The 22,699-nt window shown below is 37.1% G+C and overlaps 2 protein-coding genes and 1 long non-coding RNA gene across 4 annotated transcripts; 1 reads left to right on the top strand and 2 right to left on the bottom strand.

Moving 5' to 3' along the window:
* Positions 1–376: 376 nt before the first annotated feature.
* Positions 377–6,722, bottom strand: LOC145232012 (carotenoid-cleaving dioxygenase, mitochondrial-like). Of its 2 annotated transcripts, none has more exons than XM_080096497.1 (12): positions 6,538–6,722; positions 5,763–5,874; positions 5,361–5,507; positions 4,942–5,138; positions 4,446–4,614; positions 4,029–4,164; positions 3,495–3,664; positions 3,064–3,164; positions 2,494–2,650; positions 1,867–1,963; positions 1,416–1,574; positions 377–939 (listed from the first exon to the last, which is right to left on the bottom strand). In XM_080096497.1, exons 1-12 carry the CDS (start codon positions 6,626–6,628, stop codon positions 883–885), a joined length of 1,593 nt encoding a protein of 530 aa, XP_079952623.1. In that variant the 5' UTR covers positions 6,629–6,722; the 3' UTR covers positions 377–882. The 2 variants fall into 2 exon arrangements, with proteins under 2 accessions (XP_079952623.1, XP_079952625.1); XM_080096499.1 differs by lacking the exon at positions 6,538–6,722 and adding an exon at positions 5,954–6,019.
* Positions 858–14,236, top strand: LOC145232013 (uncharacterized). The gene is made up of 4 exons (XR_013860808.1): positions 858–923; positions 2,920–3,105; positions 5,757–5,865; positions 14,177–14,236. It is a non-coding gene; the product is annotated as an uncharacterized LOC145232013 (long non-coding RNA).
* On the bottom strand, positions 7,518–11,373 carry LOC145232010 (carboxylesterase 4A-like). Its single transcript, XM_080096494.1, has 9 exons — positions 11,089–11,373; positions 10,609–10,804; positions 10,296–10,492; positions 9,835–9,998; positions 9,425–9,585; positions 8,756–8,995; positions 8,457–8,613; positions 7,918–8,164; positions 7,518–7,760 (listed from the first exon to the last, which is right to left on the bottom strand). The coding sequence occupies exons 1-9, from the start codon at positions 11,247–11,249 to the stop codon at positions 7,601–7,603; spliced, it is 1,683 nt and encodes a 560-aa protein (XP_079952620.1). The 5' UTR covers positions 11,250–11,373; the 3' UTR covers positions 7,518–7,600.
* Positions 14,237–22,699: the final 8,463 nt, after the last annotated feature.

Raw genomic sequence — 22,699 nt, 5'->3', positions numbered from 1 at the left:
GCTCAACGTTCAAAACGCAATGAGCCATGGATATGTGCCGTGGCCGGGCTACGATCGCAATATTTACTTGAAAAAGGTTAGTTGCTGCAGTTTCATCAACTATTAACTGTATTCAAGAAAAATATATGCCAGAACCAAAAAGGCAGTGTGAAAATAAACATTAAAATGAAATTTAATGTTTTTGTTTATCTTTGCACAAATAAAAACATGTTTTGTTAATTGCATTAAATTTGTTCTGAATTGGTATTAACATCAAAAATTTGCGATCGTTGTCAAAATTGCACTATACTTTTCTGGTGCAATGTTTAATTGTTGCTCAGCCTATAAAGGTAGTCCAGCAAGTAAATAGTAATGAAAGCTGACTATGAAATACATATATGTGGTGTTGACTTTTATTTACATGTTGCAATTTTGAAAACAAACGGTCATGTATTAAACAAGTAGACGGAAGTATTTCTTCAAAAACATTTTTAGAATAACTTGTGCATCATGTAAATCAGGTACTATATGTACCAACTTACTCATATAATTACAATCTACCCAATAAAACGGATATAACTCTACATTTACAGTCCTAATCATAAAAAAGTCTTGGTGAACAAACATTTGTGTGTTTTGCAAAAAAATAACACTTGCAAAAGGCCCCAAAATATAAAATAGCAAACAAAATTAAGGATGTGCTGTTAATTTAGATTGGCAGTAACAACTTTTTTGCAATTATCTTGAATATACAATTACCAGTGATGTTTCCGTGGCTAATGGTAGGATACAGATGAAGATTCAGTCTCCAATAAAACAGAAAAAGCAAATAATCTCATTGTAGCAAAGTATGTTTGTTTTTGTTCAGGATAATTATAGATTGTGAAAAGCTTCCAGTCAGTATCATTGTTTCTTCTCTTCAAAAATACCATGAAATGAAATAGGTAAGTTGGTCTCCACCTGACAAAAAATAATTTTGTTCTAATTGTTGTTTATTTTTGTTGCTTTTTGTCTGCTAAGGCCTTTATATTCCTCATTAGTCTTTTAATATTTTGTCTGAGAATACCAAACCTGCAGCACACAAAAATGTTTGCCAAGTCGCATCAATGTTTTGTTTCATGCACATAGTGGATAAAATTTAAAAATGTCCATTCTATTTGTGGTATTTTTTGGTTTAGTTGAGCATAGTATAAGGCTATTTTGGATCTAGATAATCCTTTGTAGCTCTTATGTACATATTGTAAAAAGTTGACATAAATTGTTGTTTTGTGACAAGCTGTTTATTTAAAACTTTACCCAAAATTTGGCTTCAGAAACCTTCTTAAGGTACTTTCTATTACATCCATGTTTCTAGTGGTTGACTTAAAATGTTGAGACTTATATAGTAGTTAAGCTATGGTGGGAAATTCAAAGTGGTTTGGGTAGAATGCAAGTACCTCTGCTCTTGCAAGTTCCTTAAATGTCTTTGCATCGAGAATTAACAAAAACACTGATTTGTTTGGATCCTTGTTTATAACTGTTGAAAGTATAATTCCATCATCTTCTTCAGTTGCTCCTGGCCTCTCCACAAATACTGGCTCTGATGGAGTGCAGCCCTTCATACACAAGCAAAAATAATTTCACCCATAGCTTGCATTTACAACTTTTAATCTATTTGAAATAGTTGTCTAGAATGAATGAATTTTGCAGGATAAGCTTTACTATAGTACCTTTTTTAAATAAGTTTTTCACACTTAAAACTACTAAGGGATTTCGTTTGTTGGTAAAATAGAATCTGGTTTTGTAAGCCATAAATTATCCCACTTAGCACACTAAATTATTTTTTGACTGTCACGCTAATATATGTGTTGCAATAATTTGTTATACTTGGTAAACTGAAACTTTTACCTCTTCAAACCAAGTGATTCCTGTTTTAGTTATGTTGTCACATTTCATCAGGTGATCTTCACAATGTGGTGTGAACACTGACATTGCATAGAAATACCTACACAACAAAACATGGCACCATTTCTTGACCAAAAAGGTTGTTGTTGGAAAAGATGTTCTATTTGGTCAATCTATATACTCTGTACAGATGAGTCCTGTTTATTTTCTAACCAGTTATCAGGCTTTTTATTCGATTACCTGAATTATGTTATTCAGTGTACCACTTTCTTAACAAGGCATAGGCCAGTGGTCCCACCCCCAACCAGAGAGGAATTTACTTTAATATATACATGTGGTTTGTAAATAGACAGTTTATCTCTGGAAATATGACCTGTGAAGTTAATAAAAGATCCATTTTTGACTGATCTTTGTTTTTACCGCGTACTATGCAGCCGATTGCGGAGGAATGAAAATGTTTTAAACTGTGAGGATTTGGGAACCGCTGGTATAGGCTATGGTTTCATGAATTCTATGCAATTAAACAAATTACTGCAACAGATATATTTGTTCATCATTCAGTTCCTACTTGCCTATGAGAATATGAAGCGAAATTTAAAAAAAATTCTTGTGCTGTTGGGCTCTTCCTACCTGTATTTCCTTCCATTGTACTTGTAGTTGATACGGGGCAGCTCCAGAGTGCCACTAAATTCTTTCTTCAACAAACTTTCAGGTGTGAGAAATACTGAGCCATCATTTTGCATTACAGCAGTTGCTTGACATCCATCAATGTTCACTAGATTTTGACCTGTAATGTTTAAAGCCTAAAATAATGGAAACAAAACAACGCTGCATCAATCAAGCCATTTTTATTACCTTATGGTTCAACTGTTTTTTTTACCAACTGTTTGGTGGCAATAAACCAAAAAAGACTGTAAGTGTTTAAAACACCTTTACTTTACTTTTTTTAAGTCGCAAGCGGGGTTTGGGTTGTAGGATTGAACCCCAAGCCTGAACCTATTTTTTTTAACCTAAATTTGGCCTTAAAGTTAAATGCTAACAATTTTTGACACACAGGCCGTAACGAGGATCTAGGAAGTGTATGGCTAAACACAACAACGAAGAAAGTTAACAGCACAAAATATGACAGATGATTCAGATTCATTCCGAACCGGAAAAACCCGGCCCGACGTTCAACTCTGGACCAGTTTTTAACATTACCTTTCCCCGTGGAATCGGATACATCTAGTGGCATGACGAAGCGTAAGAACGTTGGATTTGATTTGTTGGTCGTTATTCCCATTCGGGCATTGTCTAAAACGCTACAAAGTGTCAAAGACCAATCTGTTAGTTGTGAAAATTTAAGCAGAATCGGAAAAAAATTGTTCGTAACTTAATCAGACTCTAATATAAGCAACACTTTAATACCAATATTTTATGCTTACATAATGAGACGAGTTCAGACAACACGCAGTTTAAACTGGTTCAAACTCAAATACTGGTCCGTTGTACAACCCCACATAGACGAAAAAATAACTAAATCATATATCTAAAACTAAATTAGAAACAAAACTGCCAGAGGTTGTATGCAATAAATTCGTCATATTGCAGACGCTTCAAAAATCGTTTTTGTCAACTTAAAACCTGCTTACAGTGGTCCTTCCAACAAAACAACTTCCTTGTGGCAACACATGTCGACCGCAAGATATCGTTGTCCTTCATTTGCCATTTCGAATCCGTTGATGAAATGATAGCAAAATCGACCTTCTGATTTAAATTTAATCGGTACCTGTTCTCCAGTTTCCTTGTCGATAACTAGAAACTGAAACAGAAAAGGACTATAACAAGTTATAACATACCAATTGCATGCTTAAAGCGTGTTTGCGACCGATCGTTATAAGGTCGATCGTAACAATGGGATAGATTTAGCTTTACCCATTTATTTTTCACATTAATCGAGATTCGGTACTTATCAGTTTAAACCTTTAAAAACAGTTTCGAATTCTTGGTGATTTTTGTGATGCCATGGATTAGAATATAAATGTCGACACGTTTTAACATTATTAACAAAATGAGGGACATGCTGTTAGCAATTTATTGGAGCATGTGCCGTTACGGCATGTTTAAAAACAGTATAATATGTTAGATAACCGCGCAGTTATCTATAATTTTTCTTTGGAACTTACCACTGATTGGCGTTTTGTATCGTTTATTATTGAACCAGTTGTCGGTTGCCATAGAGCCCGGTTCCATTGTGTCGAAAGCACATCAAATCGCGTCGGTTGGTCGTGTATTATTATGTAGTTGGGTGTCAAAGCGAAACTGTGCAATTGAATTGTTTAGGAACTAGTGTAAAATAGGTTTAAAACTATAATTAACAGTTTCGAGTCCTAATTGATATTTGTGATGACATGGATTTCGACAAATAGATATAACCCCATCGTCATTTTTGAGCGTTATTACTGAAATTGAGGGACAAGATATCCATTACATCGTTGTTTTAGAACACTCGTTCCTGTGATGTCGCCATCACTAACGTTACTAGTTGTTTAATAAACTACCTCCTTAAGTAAACAATGCTTATTAACAGTGTTTATTGTCACCTGTGGAAATAGGTCGGTTGTAGTGGGGTATCCACCTCAATTTTCGCGTGAATCTCCAGGTCCTGCATTGGATCTTGTTTGTTGAAACTACTTGCTGGTACCCTCACCACGTTGTAAAAAGCGTTGCGGCCGAAGGTTAGACCCAGATTGTAGTAATCACCATTGGTGTCTGGAAACATTTATTGAGACAAGTATACTAGATTGTAATTCGAATTGTGTGATCGGCGTTAGTTTTCGTTTTTAAGGTTTGATTCGGGATTCGATCGTAATGTTACATTGGTAAACCTACCTGACGGAGTTGTAAAAACATCTTCGACCGTTTAATGCATTAAACGTGAGCATTTTTTTTATCAACTAGTAACTGGTTGATTGATAAGTACTGCATATCGGAAGCGCTGGGTTTAAGAGTTGCCGTCTTTTCATACTCATGTGACGTTTGGTGTTTTTTATTAGACCGTAAGCTATCTGTTCGCTTCCAAAAAACAGCAAAACTTACCGTAATGCGGATGAGCGGTGCTAAAATGTACGTTTAAAATATCCGTTAAAGCAATGGAGTTTTTCGTTTCCAATTTCTCTGCGTCGAACCTGACCACGTCTCCTCCATCAGTGATGGTATAATGTGCGTTTGCCATACTTGCAACGTTCACATTGCAGTTGTCTGTGTATGGTCTCGTTGTCAGTACCGTGAAAAATCTAAAAACAAACCAAAGTTCAGTGAAAATAATAAAAAATACATTGAATGGTGTAACGTTGTAATTCTAATTTGGCTTGAAACACACTTTCTCTGTATAGTTATAATTCACACAATTGGTTAAATTCACTAGTTGAGTCATAACTCATACCATAAGTAAAGCTTTCAATTAAGCTTGTCAATGGCCAACCGCACAAACCAGCGGGAATATATAGTCTATTTACCTTGAGAAAATATTTTTGCATGGATCTGTATACGAAGCGGTGCCAAATCCTCCACACAAAATACGGTTGTGTTCTTTGTTTGTCTTGTATTGGTTTGACTCGATAAACCTGCCTGTGTACGTCACACGACCGCCACTGATAGTAAATCTGAACAAAAATTGAACCATTCACTCAAAATATGCAACTTTAGCAAGCTTTGAATTTCTAATTAGAAACTGATTTTTTTTAATACACAACGTGACCAACACACAGATCACTTTGGACGAAATTTGACTTGACCTTCCGTACTAACCAGTCACGTTGAAAGTTGAACATGCCACAAATTTATTTGCGTACCCGCAATACATGGGTCTTTACGTTTATATTCGTATTCTGTTAATTCATTTTGTTTAATAGACTCACTTGTGCACGAACGCATGGCCGTCAAAAAGATGATTAAATTTGTCAGACCCAACTTCAAACTCTCCTGGACCGTTTCTCAGCACTTCGCCTTCAAGCCAGTGAGGTATTTGTCCTTTAAACAATAATTTATAAATTTTTTTTCAATTATAACACTGGATGGTATATTTTATTCTTGAAAAGGCCTACTTTACCTCCAATACGATATTGTATCATTTTTATGGTGTTTGATAACGTGAGTCATTTTGGTTGTATGCATACCAAACAAAGTCGTGGTTTCCGTTTACCGGACAACTGTTTTGTCTTGTTGGACGGTAATTTAATGTTGCTCACTTGCACGACTTTTTACGCTTCAAGCGTTTCGGGGAAAAATAAGAAGTTGTATAACAAGCAGTGACGTCATATGGCGTCCTAATAATAAAACGTATACAGCACATATTGCATGTTAAGTTAGGGATTGTTTATTACACGCCAAGTGATTTACGAGTTCAAATTCCAATCTGCCTCATATTAAACTAACTGTAACGTTGCTTGGGTCTGTTTAATATGATGTACTAAAGCGACATTCTACACAAAAGAATCTGCCAGCTTTCTGGTTACAGATATAAATAAAATGACATGCAAAGTATGTATTTGCAAGTCAGAGGTGATTATTGCTCGATTGCGTTTTGCAAACGTACAGTTTTGTTTGTACACTATTCGGCATTCACCACAGATAGAGCATTTGCGCTAGTTCTGCTGACAACACTTAAACCATCCTTACTTACATATTACCAACCTTTTGCTGTACATTGCGCGGCAATCTTTTCGGTAGCTGGTCGTATAAACGTGGGGTAACTCTTGTCTTTCCCACTTAACTTGCTGTTCATTTTCAATGCCTATTGACGCTGCGAATACCGCTAAACAGAACAGGACAAGGCACGTAATTGATTCTCCTATTCTGTGGTTTTGCTTTGTCGTTTTGTCTCGCTACGCTTGGTTAGTCAAGCGTTCGGCACGTTTGTTGTGAATAGATTGTAAAACACTTCCTGCTTGGAACTTGTCTCATCTGCTATTTACTCTGGTAAATGTCATATTTAAGATTTTCTTACCTGTGTACATTTCGACTTGGGTGTCTTTAGGCACTTTGTCCACAACACAAAGGTTTTTTAGCTTTCAAAGTTTTATTCTTTTTATTTGACTTCTTTTCCTTGTTGCGTTTAAAGGTTGTAATGTAGATTATAAGTAAAAGTCTTATCGTAAAAATCTATCTAAAAATGACTTGATCAACTGGTAACGCGATTTGTAACTATTACTTGACCGTAACTATTGTTTAGTCTATGGTAAACATTTTGAATTTTTGAAGGCGGTTTCAAATGAAACGATGTTATGTCAGCTGTTATGATGTTTCACTGAATTAGGGACTAATACGCCACATGTGAAACTAACAACTTCACAATCCGCGAGTCACGTTGGATCTGATTGGCAAAGCTATGGTTTAAAGAAAGTGATTTTAGATGATTTGGGAATTTATACTTGTCTGGGTAGCAAAGCTTTTGGAATCTCTCATCTAAGTGCATGGTTGAATGTTGTTGAGAAACCTGGTCTAGGCGAAACTAAACAGACTTCATATTTTCCCCTATATTGCGATTTTGTTGCTTTTGTTGTGTTTTATGTTTTTTTCTTTTATTTCACTTCGGCGTGCCTTACTTTGCGATATTCATAAGCAGTCATCCACAACCCGGTAATCCCTCAAATGAAACTACACCGACAAAAATGTAATTAAGGTTTTATTAAGGAATATATTATTATAGCAAAATTAAATCGTCAAATTATCACACATTGTGTCATGAAGATTATTATTAAGTGGTTGCCATCTTTGCGCGTAGGTTCTGCCAGAACTCGAATCTTTCACCCATCAAATCTACGCCCTCCTCAAGCGGCATCTTTACCACCAGGTGACGCTGGTCATCTCTTTTAAAACTTGTCCAATTTGTCAGGCTCATTGGTGTGTTGGGGTTCCTGCAGTTGGATAAAACAAATTTTAACAAAACAAACCTAAATACTTCTAATAGACATACAAGTTGGTGAAACAGCCAGCGCAAGTTGTTAAATTACCCACTGGTAACGCATTTAAGATAAAAAAAGCGGTTGCATTCAAATTTCGTAATTTGCTCACCCAGTTTTGGCGAAGTTGCAAATAAACGACATCCACTGCTTGGAGAGATTTTTCTCGTCTTCAGTGAACTTCATTTCTTTCGCCACCGGTCCGTTGCCAAACGGAACACCAAAAGTAAATACTTCGTCATCAATATGATCAGCTTCACAAAATTCTGGCTTCTTTGTCATATCCTTGCTAAATGCTCTGTTATGGTGCATTCGTAGTTGTTGAGTCATGTAGTACATGTAGGTTGGATTACCAGCATCTGTGTTCATGTGAATTAAGTCTTATTTCATCGACAAAGCAAGAGTTATTAGCACACTAAACAGAAGACATGAAAATGTTGTCACCTAATGCAGAACTTTTTTGACATGTTTGGTGGCATTTTGCAAATTAGGTTGACTGTCTTCAAGTTCATGGAGAACATTAAGTAATTTATATTGCAAATTTGGTAATGATGTTTTGCAAATTCCTTAACTATTTGGAAACCACAGGGTGGTGCTGGTACAAATAGACTAAAAAGGTACCAGTATTTAGCATATTTCGAGATTTTTTACCTGAATGAGCGATTGCTTGTTCCACACCTGGCAATAAAATGAGTGTATCTAACATCACGTTAGTAGGAAGTTTGCTCCATTTGTATCTGTCATCAGGAGAAATATACCTCATCATTTCCTTCTTAACCAATCCGACACCTTCATCCAGTTTATTCGACTAAGAAACGAAAGAAAAAACTATTTGATTTTCTGTGTTGTACCGCCAAAAAGACACCTTTTTTCCATATTTGATTTAGATTTAGTCCGCAATTAAATGCTACCTGAACTATACAACAACAAAAATTACAAATTTAACTTACTGGGATGTTATCTGCCACTTGCCACGCGATCTTTGTTAAATCCATGGCTTGTTTCTCGCCTATTTCACCAGTAACAAATCCTTTGGGAAACCGATCAGCCAAAACCCCACAAAACTCAGTATTATTGCACCCGATAATAAATGGGACTGGTGCGAAATTACCATCCGTTATTAAATCTCTCGGATGCTTAGAAAGAAATTTCCCATCAACTACTGTTACGAAGTCGTCAAGTTTCTGCAGCTGAAAATAAACAAAGCGGTTTATGGCCACTGTGCCAACCTAAGCAGTAACGATTTAGCTGCAGCGCGACCTTGATGAGTAATGTGTATATTTTTACGCTACGCCAGACGCAGCTATATTTCCGGCTTGTTAAATAATGTAGTCCAAATGAGGCTGTGTTTTTCTTCAACATGCAAAACATCATTAATAAATTGTTGCTTCAAGGAAATGCACACGCCTAAAAGCGTTTATAATTTATAAATATATATATAATTTTGTGTCCCACCGTTTCAAAAGGTCGCTTTCGTCTGAGTAAATGCAGTTTAAAACCCTAAGCTTTATAATCCAATCTCACCTCCATGGCAGGTCCCCGCAACAGGGACCTTTAAGCTATTGCAAATTTGTCTATTGACCAATTGACATTTGTACTTAGCAAACCAGTTAACTGACCGGATTTTCATGATATTCGGCGGATATTTCTTGAGCTTCCATCAGTGCTTTAGCCGACAGAGATCTTAATTTTGCAAGGATTATTTCGGGATCTCTGTCCATGATTCCAAGTTCCTTGAGCAAGAACCCGGTGCTTACGTCATTGTTCTCCTTTGTTACCACTGCAAGGTGAAAAATATTTAAGCGGATGTTTAAATCCGCTGGATACACTCAACCACGACCTGTCGCTTTTGTGCCATCAATAAAACATCAGTTATTTAACAATATGCCAAGATACTAAACGCTGCTCATGCAGGTCATGGGAAAAAGAATCGATATAAATTTGGTCAAAAAACTTTTTGCGTTTGTTCTGAAGAAAGCACGCCGCTTCTGTTGGCGAAACGTTACTAAAACGTCACAATCGTACTTACAGTTGCAATTGGCGACTCCACTGCAACTGATAGCGCGATGAAATAAACCACGTGACATAGGAGATAACACGTGACTGCTGACCGAAATCCCACCAGAACCTCGCCCAAATAGAGTGACGTTATTGGGGTCTCCCCCGAATGCGAGAATGTTGTCCCTGGTCCATCTGGAAATGTTAATGTCGTGTTCTGTCCGTTCGCTTCATATTTTTTGATTAGTCCTTTTAACTATTAGAGCATAACTATGAAGCATCAAAGGCTAGATTTCGTGCTTGGTATTTCTTTTAAATGATAAGATAAACAAATGTATGTGAACCACACATACGAAACTAATGCAAACCGAGTCAAAAAGTATGATTTATTATATTAAGCATACAACTTAACTACGGTTGCTTTGCCGTGAACACAATTGAACCTCCTTATGACAATACCCGAAACATAATATTAGCAGATATTTCACTTACTCCATTGCCATTTTTTGATCAAGCAAACCCATATTTCCTGGACATGAACTGTTCTTTCCAAAGCTTATGAATCCAAAAGCATTTAGTCGGTATTGAGGAACCACCAGAACGACGTCTTGCAAACCACATATGGTCTGACCATGATATCCAACACTGCTGCCAGCAGAAAACCCCCCTCCGTAAAACCAAATCAGCACCTGCGATGATTTATTTCATTTAGAGTTAGACTTTTTATGTTTTCAGACTTTCATTTATTTAACCCAATTTTGGCATAACAGCTTTGCATTTTCTAAGTTGAAGCCCAAACACTTACTGGCAGTTTTGCCTTGTTGCTCGTTTTTGGAGTAAAAAGGTTCAAGTAAAGACAATCTTCGTCGAAATATCGCGGATTTTCATCTGCTACTCGATAATTAGCGACGTATTTCGCAAATATTTCTACGTATCTTGTACTTTGCATCGGACCAGGTGGATATTTTGTTCCATCTCTTGTTCCCTTCCATGCATCGGCACTTTGAAGTGAATAACGTGATTGGAAACAAGAACAAGAATGTTCAAAATTAACACAAATTGCAGATCTGCAGGCCAAATGAAGTTAAATTCAAGAAAACAATTTTTGATGCAGAGTTAAACACAATACTCAGTGACCTAAAAACTATATTTATTATACAATAAATCATATAGGACAAGCCTTGGAAATATACAGTAGATGACTGAACTCAAGCAAAACTATGTGCCTTCGTAATTTCGTCTAGCAATCCTAATCAAATTGTGAACAAATTCCAAAGATTGTTACCTTTGCGGTGGCTTAAACCTTAGATTGCCAACGGGTGGTTTAGCAAACGGGATTGCCAGGTACCCATAAACTTGTTGAGCTTCTGGACACTTCGCTTTGGCCAATGCAAATCCACTCACTTTCCCAAGTTTTGTCGACACAACTGGACAATCTGACATCATTCTTTTAAGATTCACAGCGCTACAAACATAAAAGCTGCAAACGACAATAAGTAATTTACCACAAATAATACCACTTTTAATCTTGTGTCAATTACTCTCCCTGTGAGTTATTCTACGCAACACAATGAAGGTGTGAAAGCGTTTATTTTTGTTGGAAACACTAATCTTATATTAATACTAACTGCTGCAATCAGAAACAGTTTTAAGTGTCTGTTTTCTCCCTGAAATCTTACCACCGGCTTTTAGTTTGACAAGCTCTCATTTTAAAAACCTAATATATATTCAACTTGACTTGCCCGCAAGCATGTTAGGCACAAAAACTTCCATTCATTTCGTGGTAAAACTTGCTTACATCGTATGTTTTGTATAGAGGTGTACATACCGAAACTATGTTATAAACCACTAAAAAAGGTAACTGGAGTCCCCACATCGTCTATGTCTGATGTAAAAAGAGGAACATAACATTAATTAAAACAGCGCGTGAACCTATTAGACCTTTGGGCCAGACTATCTTCATGTACTCCATCCGGAGGTTTTTGTATTTTATGGCGTGTTTGACAAAACCTTTATCAAGTGAACCCATTAGACCTCCGGGAAAGACTATCTGCATGTTCGCCGTCCCGAGGTTTTTGTATTTTATGGCGTATTGGACAAAACTTCGATCACGTGAACCCATTAGACCTCCGGGCCAGACTATCTGCATGTTCGCCGTCCCGAGTTTTTTTTTGTATTTTAAGGCGTATTTGACAAAACCTTGATCACGTGAACCCATTAGACCTCCGGGCCAGACTATCTGCATGTTCGCCGTCCCGAGGTTTTTGTATTTTATGGCATGTTTCACGTCGATTGATTGCTTGCTTACCTGTAGTTTGAAACCAATCCGGACGGATTTACATGCTGGAACCCCTCAACGATAATTCTCACAGTGGGTGGAACGTTAATGATGCAACCAACATGGTGGATGTAACGTTTCTAGTAAGCCTATTAAGACTACAAATTCTGTTACAAAAGTCCAAAACGTGCGTCACGAATTAAAATACAATTTTATATTAACAAAGATTAAGTCTTTCAATTTATACTTAGTCAAGCGTGAATTCACTCTTACACTTATCGATCGTCGGCTTGGCTTACATAAAACAAGTTACATAAAACAACGTTTTTTGCCTGACAAGTAGTTACTGACAATTTAAAGCAATTTGGCATTCATAAATCAACCAAGAAGAAAGAAATGTAAGCACAAATTTATTGAATCGTTAAGAAAATGAAAAGTGTAGCGTTTAGCAGATCAGTTGCGTGCGAAATGAAGCAAAACTGGTAAAGATTCGTTGTGTTTATTTGGAAATACTTTTTGTCGGATTGTCTTGCAGGCGTTATATACAAGTTGCATCAATCGTTAAATCCACCTGTCAATCAAAAGTCAATTAGTCCTCGCAGAAAAAATCGCCATTCCGCGGATAAATCCGGGCATTGATTATGACGAAAAAAAAATCCTCCGCCCAAAAACAAAACTTTCCAATCTGGTCTATGCTTGCCTGGTTAGCAATGCTATTGGAATCTCTCTTCTAAGTGCATGGTTGACTCTCACTGAGAAACTTGGTCCAGACAAAACTAAACAGACTTTGTATTTTGCCCTATTGGCCGGTTTTGTTGTGTTTTCTGTTACTATTTTTTGTTTTATTTCACTTCGGCGTGCCTTATTTTGCGATATTGTCATAATCAGTCATTCACAACCCGATAATCCCCCAAATGAAACTACGCCGACAAAAAGTACAATTTAGTTTTTGATAAACGTTGTCAGAGGACGTTGGTTTTTGAACATACTGTTTTGATGACTACGCCTTGTTTATAAATATTCTTCAGCTGGGGATTTTACATATGTGAAGCTTTTAAGAAAAAGACAACCGCCTCTTCGTATACAAAAACATTTTAGAAAGGAATTGCTCAACTGAAAGCCATAATGCGATTTTATCGTGAGTGTATTATTAAAGCAAAATGATATCGTCAAATTACATTCTTTTTAATCAAACGTTTCGGCAAATGCTCATGCCATCATCAGTGAGCGGAACGTTTGAATAATGAAGTATGTCGCTTTTAACGTCTATTTGGGCCGTTCTTTTCACTATTAAACTGACAAACATATTCGTGTATGACTGAACAGTGTTTCAACGTTTATTGGAAGTATTAACAATGGCGTTAAATGATGTTGCAAGACTGCCCTTTTATGTCACCAGCCATTGTAAACATTATGGCCTATCTGTTAACAGTTATACTTTGGCTTGAAACAAACTTTCAGCGTAGCTATAATTTACACGGTTGGCTACATTTAACTAGTTAATTAACGAGATAAACCATACAATTAAGCTTGTCTTTTGCCACCTGCACAAACCGGCGGGAATATATAGCCTATCTACCTCGAGAAAATATTTTTGCATGGATCTGTATACGAAGCGGTGCCAAATCCTCCACACAAAATACGGTTGTGTTCTTTGTTTGTCTTGTATTGGTTTGACTCGATAAAACTCCCTGTGTACGTCACACGACCGCCACTGATAGTAAATCTGCACAAAATTGGACAATTCACTCAGAATATGCATTAACATACGAAAGAAAAAGATCTCAACTTTAGGAAGCTTTAATTTTTTTGATTTGTTTAATGCACAACATGACCAACACACAGACCACTTTATATGATAGTTGATATATTGGAGTAATTGTCCTGGGCATTCGCAATTGTTTGTCACTCGCTTAACAAAGGATTTTGTATCAAATCAACAATGCCTGAAAAGACTGTCTTGAGGTCAAAATACATGTACGATATTTGACATGACCTTTTGTCAAATTGAACGTTGAACATGCCACAAATTTGTTTGCATCCCCCCAATACATGATTTTATATTCGTATTCTGTTAATTCATTTTGTTTAATAGACTCACTTGTGCACGAACGCATGGCCGTCAAAAAGATGATTAAATTTGTCAGACCCAACTTCAAACTCTCCTGGACCGTTTCTCAGCACTTCGCCTTCAAGCCAGTGAGGTATTTAAATTTATAATTATCCTTTAAACAATAATTTATGATATTATTATTTTTTCATTGATAACACTGGATGGTCAGTTTTATTCTTGAAAAGGCCTACTTTACCTCCAATACGAAATTGTATCATTTTTCTGGTGTTTGATAACGTGAGTCATTTTGGTTGTATGCATACCAAACAAAAACTGTTTTGTCTTGTTGGACGGCAAATTAATCTTGCTCACTTGCACGACTTTTTACGGTTCAAGCGTTTCGGGGAAAAATAATAATAAGTCGTGTGACAAGCGGTGACGTAATATGGCGCCCAAATAATAAAACGTACACAGTACATATTGCGTGTTAAGTTAGGGATTGTTTATGACACGCCAAGTGATTCACGAGTTCAAATTCCAATTTGCCCCATATCAAACTAACTGTAACATTGCTTGGGTCTGTTTAATATGATGTACTAAAGCGGCATTCTACACAAAAAATCTGTCAGCTTTCTGATTACAGATACTAGTAAACTGGCAGGCAAAGTATCTGTTTGCAAATCAGAGATTATTATTGCCCTGTTGCGTTCTGTAAACATACACTTTTGTTTATACATTACGCGGCATTTGCCACAGACACAGCATTTGCGCTAGTTCTGCTGACAACACTTAAACCATCCTTACTTACATATTACCAACCTTTTACTGTACATTGCGTGGCAATCTTTTCGGTAGCTGGTCGTATAAACGTGGGGTAACTCTTGTCTTTCCCATTTAACTTGCTATTCATTTTCAATGCCTATTGACGCTGCGAATACCGCTACACAAAACTGCACAAGGCAAGTGATTGAATCTCCTATTCTGTGGTTTTGCATTGTCGCTTTGTCTCGCTACGCGTGGTTAGTCAAGCGTTCGGCAAGTTTATTGGAAATAGATTGTAAAGCACTTCTCGCATTACTGCTTGGAACTTGTCTCATCTGCTATTTACTCTAGTAAATGTCATATTTAAGATTTTTTATCGGTATTTTTTTATCTTTGGTATTTTTAGGCATTTTGTCCATCAAACAAAAGACCTTTTTTATTTTGAAATTTTGTTCATTTGATTTGACTTCGGTTCTTTTCCTTGCTGCCTTTAAATGTTGTAAGGTAGATGTGTGGATGATTAAGAACACGATTTGGGTTATGGCTGAAGGTCTTACATTCGTGGAAATGTATCCAAACGTGGCTTGATCAACAGGTAACGCATGTGTTAACTGTTACTTGACCGTAAGTGTTACGTATTCTATTGCACAAATGCTGAATATTTAAAGGCGGTTTTTGGATAAAACAATGTGGAGTCAGCTGTTACAATGTTTTGCTGAACTATTACTGTTTTTTAGGTAAGGTTTGTTGTAAATAACAACTTGGCATTGTTATAAACATTGAAGGTTAAGATTTTAACAAGCGTTTCCGAATACGCTTGGTTACCACGATGCTTCGTTCGTAAGTTGCTTTGTTTTGATTTTGATTTTCTACTTCTTAAGTTTCGTACACTTTTTAAAATGGCCTGGATTCGGCCCTGGCCTGATATTCCGCCTGAACATTTTGGTTGAAATTTCACTTTAATAAGCAAACAGTTACCTCGGGAACACAAAGCCTCGCAAACGCAGACCGTACAATCTATATTTTTACGTTACACTTTCTTCTTTTCTCACTTCCAGTTTGTGTATGTCAACAAACCGTGAAGGTACCAATTAGAAGTGTGCGCGGCTGGCCGGTCACATCGCGTGGCGCTCAGAGGCGTGTTGACTTGTCTTTTTAAAAATTACTCAAATATTGTTTCACCCTTAAATACAAAGTTAAAAATTTAGTAAAGCCATATTATATTGCTTTACGGGTGATAAACGAATAAGCACACTTTGCCCTAATTTTTGTAATCAATTTAGTTAGTTAATAAAGTGTAAGATACGTTGCTTACGAAGTCGGACGGTTTTAAAAAATTGTGCGTTACATACATGGACATACAACTTTACAATGCTTACAAAAAAACTCGTTTCCGCCATGATAAGCACGCTTTGCGGGCGATTACTTTATTATCTCTCTGAGAATAACTTGCCCAGCAAAGTTGTTTCCATAGAAGAAAACTACAAACGCAATATGCAGACATCTTGCAAAAAGTTTAACGTGAGCAGATAATGCCTGCTTTAAAATGCATTGAGACATTTGAAAAAAGTATGCTGATTTCTGCTAATTTGGACAAGTATATTCAAAACTCCGAAGCTTTGGTACAACACTAGTTTTCACGCTTTCAAATACTACGTTTTGGACTCCTGCGCACCTCCCCGAGCCATCACACGATTGTTGTTATAAGTAAATCGCTTATTACAATTCGACCTTAAGAAGAAGTTTCTGGATACATTGTTAGTAATTGAGTTTTACATGCGGTTTTAGTAATAAACTGCAAAAACAATTACCAAAAACGATACATACAGTAACACAAAAAAGTATACGAATATTAAACTGGAAGAAAGTCACCAAATTCCACACAGAAGATTTTCCTAAATTTACCGTGTGGAATGAATTGTAACGAAAAGTATGAAAGAATATCACACAATTCTTCACCAAATGGCTGTAAAGAAAGTCAGTTTTTGGGAGCCCGATTTTGGGGCTCACCACTTCCATCTTATTGTTAAATGTAATACAGTGGCGCATTGTCACAATGATCTGTTTTTATTTATTGTTTTACGCTGTTATATCTCTTTATTCTATGATACGTTTGATATTTTCATTAACAGTGTGTTATTATATAAAGCTACTACCTTTTTATTGTAAGTTAGTGATGTTTGAGTGATTTGCCCCGAGTTGTCTTTTTTGGTTTCAACCATGGAATACTGAGTTGTCGTGAATTCCTTCTTAGTTTCAATTCGGCTCTGTGGGTTTTCGTTGCGGGGAAGATATAACAACTTGGTCAAAGTGGAATTAAATGCTAGCATTTGCTTCTTCATGGTGTTATTTCCTCCCAATGCCACTTTTCTGGAAACCCATGAACGCAAGCGAACGAAGTCTTTATCTGTTTTGTCAGTCTTCCCTTTACGAAGAGGCCAACCAACGTTGTTTTTACTATCGTTGAATACAACAATATTACAATGAACGTACCTATACGACACGTTTCCAACACTTCAACCAAAGTTTGAATATAACGGGAGCCAGTCTTCTCGCTTCGGTAACTTACAAACCCTAAACGACTGGTTATAAAGATCTGAACTAAGTATAAATATAGTTTAATCCCCAATGTATTTGAACAACCTTTGTTGGCTGCGTTGCAAACCAGAAAGTCATATCCACCCGGTAGGATCATTTTAACTCCTTCCTCCCAAGTTTCAACGTCTTGTTGCTCCTGTGAAACTTCGGTCTCGGCGTCTATCACTTCCCGTCCGTCCAATTTTAAAACCACTTCACTTCCCTATGACTCCCGCGCTATGCCTGCTGATGAAGCCAACATACTCAGCTGTCATAGATAAATGTGAAATGAGGAATGTATCACACAAATGTAAATCAGGCGCATTATTTCAGGGGTCAAGGGGTAAATTTTTTTCTTACAATCGACTTTGTGACCCACTACACTCAAAAAACTGTTTTGAAAAAAAATTACCTGAAAGACAAATATTTTAGGTTTTTCTCCCAATTTCGAAACATTTTCTGAGCGAAACTTTTTGTAGAAATTCCTCTCTGGCAAATTGGACGTCCGTCGTCATGATGCCATGATCGTTTCCGTGGGTAAGAAAGAACACAAACAAACTGGCGTAATTACCGAAATCTGTACCAGCAATCGTATCAAGGATCTAAAACAGGGGTGTGCAACATACGGCCCGCGGGCCAGTGTCCGGCCCGCGGCACCTATTTTCGTGGCCCGCGCAGACTACAAAGTACTCTATTAGTTATGTATACTTTTTACTGTTAGAGCATGGAATGTTGCTATTTGTACACAATCACTAGTATATTTGACTTTGTACAACGTCACACCGTGATAAGGTTTTATACACTGTTACGAAATATTCCCATTGTTGCATCATAGTGTGCATTATGACAGAACTGCCTTTCTAGCAATAATTCAGTAACATGATTTATAGGTGCAGTAAAAATATTGACATTTATTCAACGAATAGGTTAGCAGATATCCTATTGATTAAAAAGTACTCAAAGAGTAACTTGATTGTGTGCGCTTTGCTATTAAATAAGCTGTTTAAAAATGTATGTGTTGCTTTATTGTCTGGCCCACAGCATTATTTTAAGTGTAAGTTGTGGCCCACTGCGATAAACAGTTGCACGCCCCTGATCTAAAACAACAAAATGGAAATACCGTTCTTGTAACTTACGGATATTTTGAGGCCTATTTTTCGATTTATCGTGCGCGTATTGCCACGATAAATACAATCTAGGTTTTAGTAGTTCCATTATTTTTTAATGTGTTTCGGTTCCAAATTTAATACCTCATTAAATTCTGAACAAGTTTTGTTGTTGTAAGGAGGTGGTACTTCAAAACTCATTTTCTCGAATACCTCTTTCAACGCTTTGGCATCTTCTTCAGATCTAAGTCTTTCCGTGTATTTTTTTACTGATATGTCATACATCACTTAAGATTGGTACGCTATCGATAGTCGTTTTTACTCACCATACTTGGACTTTGTTGTGTTAAATATGCAGACTTTTCCAACTTGGTGTATTTCATTACATCATAAACTTTATCCGTTGATCGTTCTCCTTCCATAGCGTTGTAATATTGAACACAAATTAGAAGTTATATTTTTTGTTGTAATATCATGTGCCTTACAAAGTAGGTGCGTTTTGTTATTTTTTGTCTGTCACAATTAAATTCCTTTGGTTTACTAATCAAAACTCAATTTTCCAAAGTAAAGCAATCAAACCTATGAACCTAAACATCATTGCAAAGCATATTGTTTTGTTGTTGGATTTTTCGCTACTAGTCTTTGTAGCAGTTAATGTCAACTAAAACAGTGCTCCGCAACCTTTTTTCACTCACGTCGCACCATACAAGCTTTAAATGTTTGGCGGCACACCCAAACCAAAAATGCGATTTGAAATTTTTCGAAAGACTAAAAGAAGCATTAAGGCAGCGGTCTTAAACTTTTTGAGGGACAAAAACATTAGTAAAGGGCCGTAATATTGGAACGATTTGGTAAAAGTAATATGAGCAAAGACGTTATGCATTTAAAAATGTCGTGCGTTTGTGCCATATCATGTACATAAAACATTTGTAATGCAATAAATAAGAAACAGATATAGAGTGTAGCAAACTAAAAAAAAAGTGCAATAAACCACTATGTGTGAAACAATGACGGAAAAATTAAAAAATATGCTGCAACAATTGGAATTGCCGATTTTCAACAGGAGGGACCAGCCTATTTTCATCATACGATTAAAACTTCCCATTTATTTCTAGCCATTACTAATAAAGAATGATTATTTCCTAAAATCGGTGGTCTGACAAGGTATTCCACCTAAGGTAACCACCCAAATTTGAAGTTAGTTCACGGGCCGCACAAAAACCGTCTTTGGGTCACACCGTGCCGCGTGTTTTGAGACCGCAGCATTAAGCCAATATAAAGTATATTATGACGTAATAAAACATGAATGTGTAGTGAGTAGTGTAGCTTTAATTTTGTGGTGTGAACTGTATCTTTTACTATAATGATAAAATACACAAAAACAAATGTTAAACAAAAAGTTACGGTTTTGCGGCGGCACACCCAGCATCATCTTGCGGCACACCCGTGTGCCGCGGCACACCGGTTGCGGAGCACTGAACTAAAACAAAACCGATGGTGTGCTAAAACTGGCTTGTGCTGAAAGAAATCAAGAGTTGGATGCAATGACCAGTAATATTTCCATGACTAATGATAAGATACAGATGAAGATTGAGTCTCCAATAAAACAGGAAAAGCAAACAATCTTAATGTAGCAAAGTATGTTTGTTTTTGTTCCGGATGATTATAGATTAGGAAAAGCTTCCAGTCGGTATCAATGTTGCTTCTCTTCAAAAATCCCATGAATGAAATCGGTAAGTTGGTCTCCACCTAACGAAAAAGTAATTTTATTTTAATTGTTGTTTATTTTGTTGCTTTCTTGTCTGCTAAGGCTGTTGTGTTTCTCATTAGTCCTGCGACACACAAATATGTTTGCCAAGTTGCATGAATGTTTTGTATGGTGCACAAGGTAGATAAATAATGAGAAATACCCATTCTATTTGTGGTTTCTTTTTTGTTTAGTTGAGCATAGTGTAACATTTCTATTTAGCCTATTAAGATCTCAAGTCTAAACTAGCGTCACAAACTAAAATATGATTTTATATTAACAAAGATTAAGTCTTTTAATTTATACTCAGTCAAGCGTGAATTCACTGTAACCCTATATGTATCTTTGTGTGCTAATTTCAGTTTAAATACGAGTTAAACTATATAGCAGGACAATACCTCTAAATGCATACAACCTTATGCACACCAACATCTAATCTTAATGCATAAAATACGATATAACACACAGGGCAAAAATGGCAGATTATCTGATTACATACATAATGTGACAACAGTCCAAAGTATTAACAACACATCTAAGATTATACAAACACAGGGCTTTAACAACGCTTAGTCAATTGTTAGTCTATGCTTCATTCTCAAGACAACCAGTCTTAACCTTAAACGTAGAATATCTGCCACCACACAGCCAGGGCGAGGCGTTCATATCCTCTCGCTGGTTTGCGTGGTAGGTTTCTTTCAAACACACTAAAAAGAGAATAAACTGCGCATACACAACAGCTGCGAGAAACACTGCATCGGGCCACGACAGCTGCGAGAAAGATTGTGTTAGTTATCCGTTTTGATAATGCATGTGGTTTTTGTAAGTTATAATTAACTACTGCAGCCTAAACGTTCGCCCTCATCCGAGTGAACCGAGCCATGTGCAAAAGCACATGACATCCTGCCTTGTCTGTTGGCAAAACGTTCAGCGTGTAATATGAAACTTGACAGAAATGAGTTATTGTCTGTGTTGCCATTACAGTATGTTGGCATTTGCGATTTCACACCATGTTGGATTATGCAATATTATACCATGTGGAATTACTCCACCCATAGTATCAAGGTACTTTGGGCCAAAAACCTAAAGATAATCCTTTGTAGCTCTTTTGTGCATATTGTAAAAATTTGACATAAATTGTTTTTTTGCAACAAGCATTTACTAATAACTTTACCCTGTAGGCACGCTTGTTTTACGTCTGTTTATTGCGAGACACTGAATAGAATGAAGCGTGCACACAATCCAACATCGCAAGTACTGTCGCGAGTCGCGTGTCGCCTGTAATTTAAAGATACGCTACAATACCCCCCACCAGTGTTCAAGTCATACACGATAACGCAAAGGTAAATTAATAACACGACCAGAGCGCGTCACTGTTGGATGGGAAGATACGATAGAAGGGGAAACAAGTACAACACGATTGGTAAATTCTTGCGACATAAAACTTGGTTCAATATGGGCGGGTTTTAAACGGTCAATTCACACAGTGTCTTGTCGGCCATTAATTTCAAGACAAAAGTATTTAGCATGCTTTTGAATAACTTTAGATGGACCGTCATAGGGACATTGTAAGGTTGTACGGTGCGCCTCGTTTCGAACAAAAACAAAACTGCAATTGCGTAATAAGCTGGGCACTCTGTTATGAGAATGTCGATGCCAGGTTGTCGGGGTCGGTAGCAAATCCCTCATTGCTTCTCGTAGTTTTGAGAGAAACGACGTTGGATCTTGTGGTTCAGTTGACGACGTTAAAAACTCCCCGGGCACCTGTAGTGTACCACCATACACCAATTCGGCGGTTGAACATCCAATATCTTCCTTAACAGCAGATCTCATTCCGCCAGTACAGGTGGAAGATGGTCCATCCAATCGGTGGTTGTTAAGCGTGCTTTTAAAGCGGCTTTTAACTGACGATGCATTCGTTCCACAATGCCGTTATACTGGGCATGGTAGGAGGTTGCTCGTTGTCGATGGGCACCCAAGAACATATTAAGGTTGGCCCAAAGTGTTGACTCGAACTGACGACCTCTTTCTGAAGTGATGGTTTGAGGGGTTCCGAAACGTGAGACCCAAGAGAGTAGAGCTCTTGCGCAAGACTGCGCTGTTGCGTCTGTCATGGGGAAAGCTTCTGGCCATCTAGTGAACCTGTAGATGCACGTGAATAAGTAGGCGCATCCCCGAGAAACGGGAAGAGGTCCGACAATGTCCACATGTATATCAGCAAACCTTCTGGTCGGCAGTGAAAATAAACTGTAAGCAGCAGCTGTATGTTGTTGGATTTTAGCTTTTTGACATTGTAGACAGGTTCGTGCCCAGTTACCAACATCTTTGTTCAAACCATGCCATACAAAACGGTCTGAGACCAGTTTACAGCTT

Source organism: Phallusia mammillata, chromosome 6 (assembly GCF_965637545.1).
Source record: "Phallusia mammillata chromosome 6, kaPhaMamm4.hap1.1, whole genome shotgun sequence".
NCBI classification, from domain to species: domain Eukaryota; kingdom Metazoa; phylum Chordata; class Ascidiacea; order Phlebobranchia; family Ascidiidae; genus Phallusia; species Phallusia mammillata.
The sequence above is the reverse complement of the archived record's forward strand: the minus strand, read 5'-3'. Positions and strand labels throughout refer to the sequence as shown.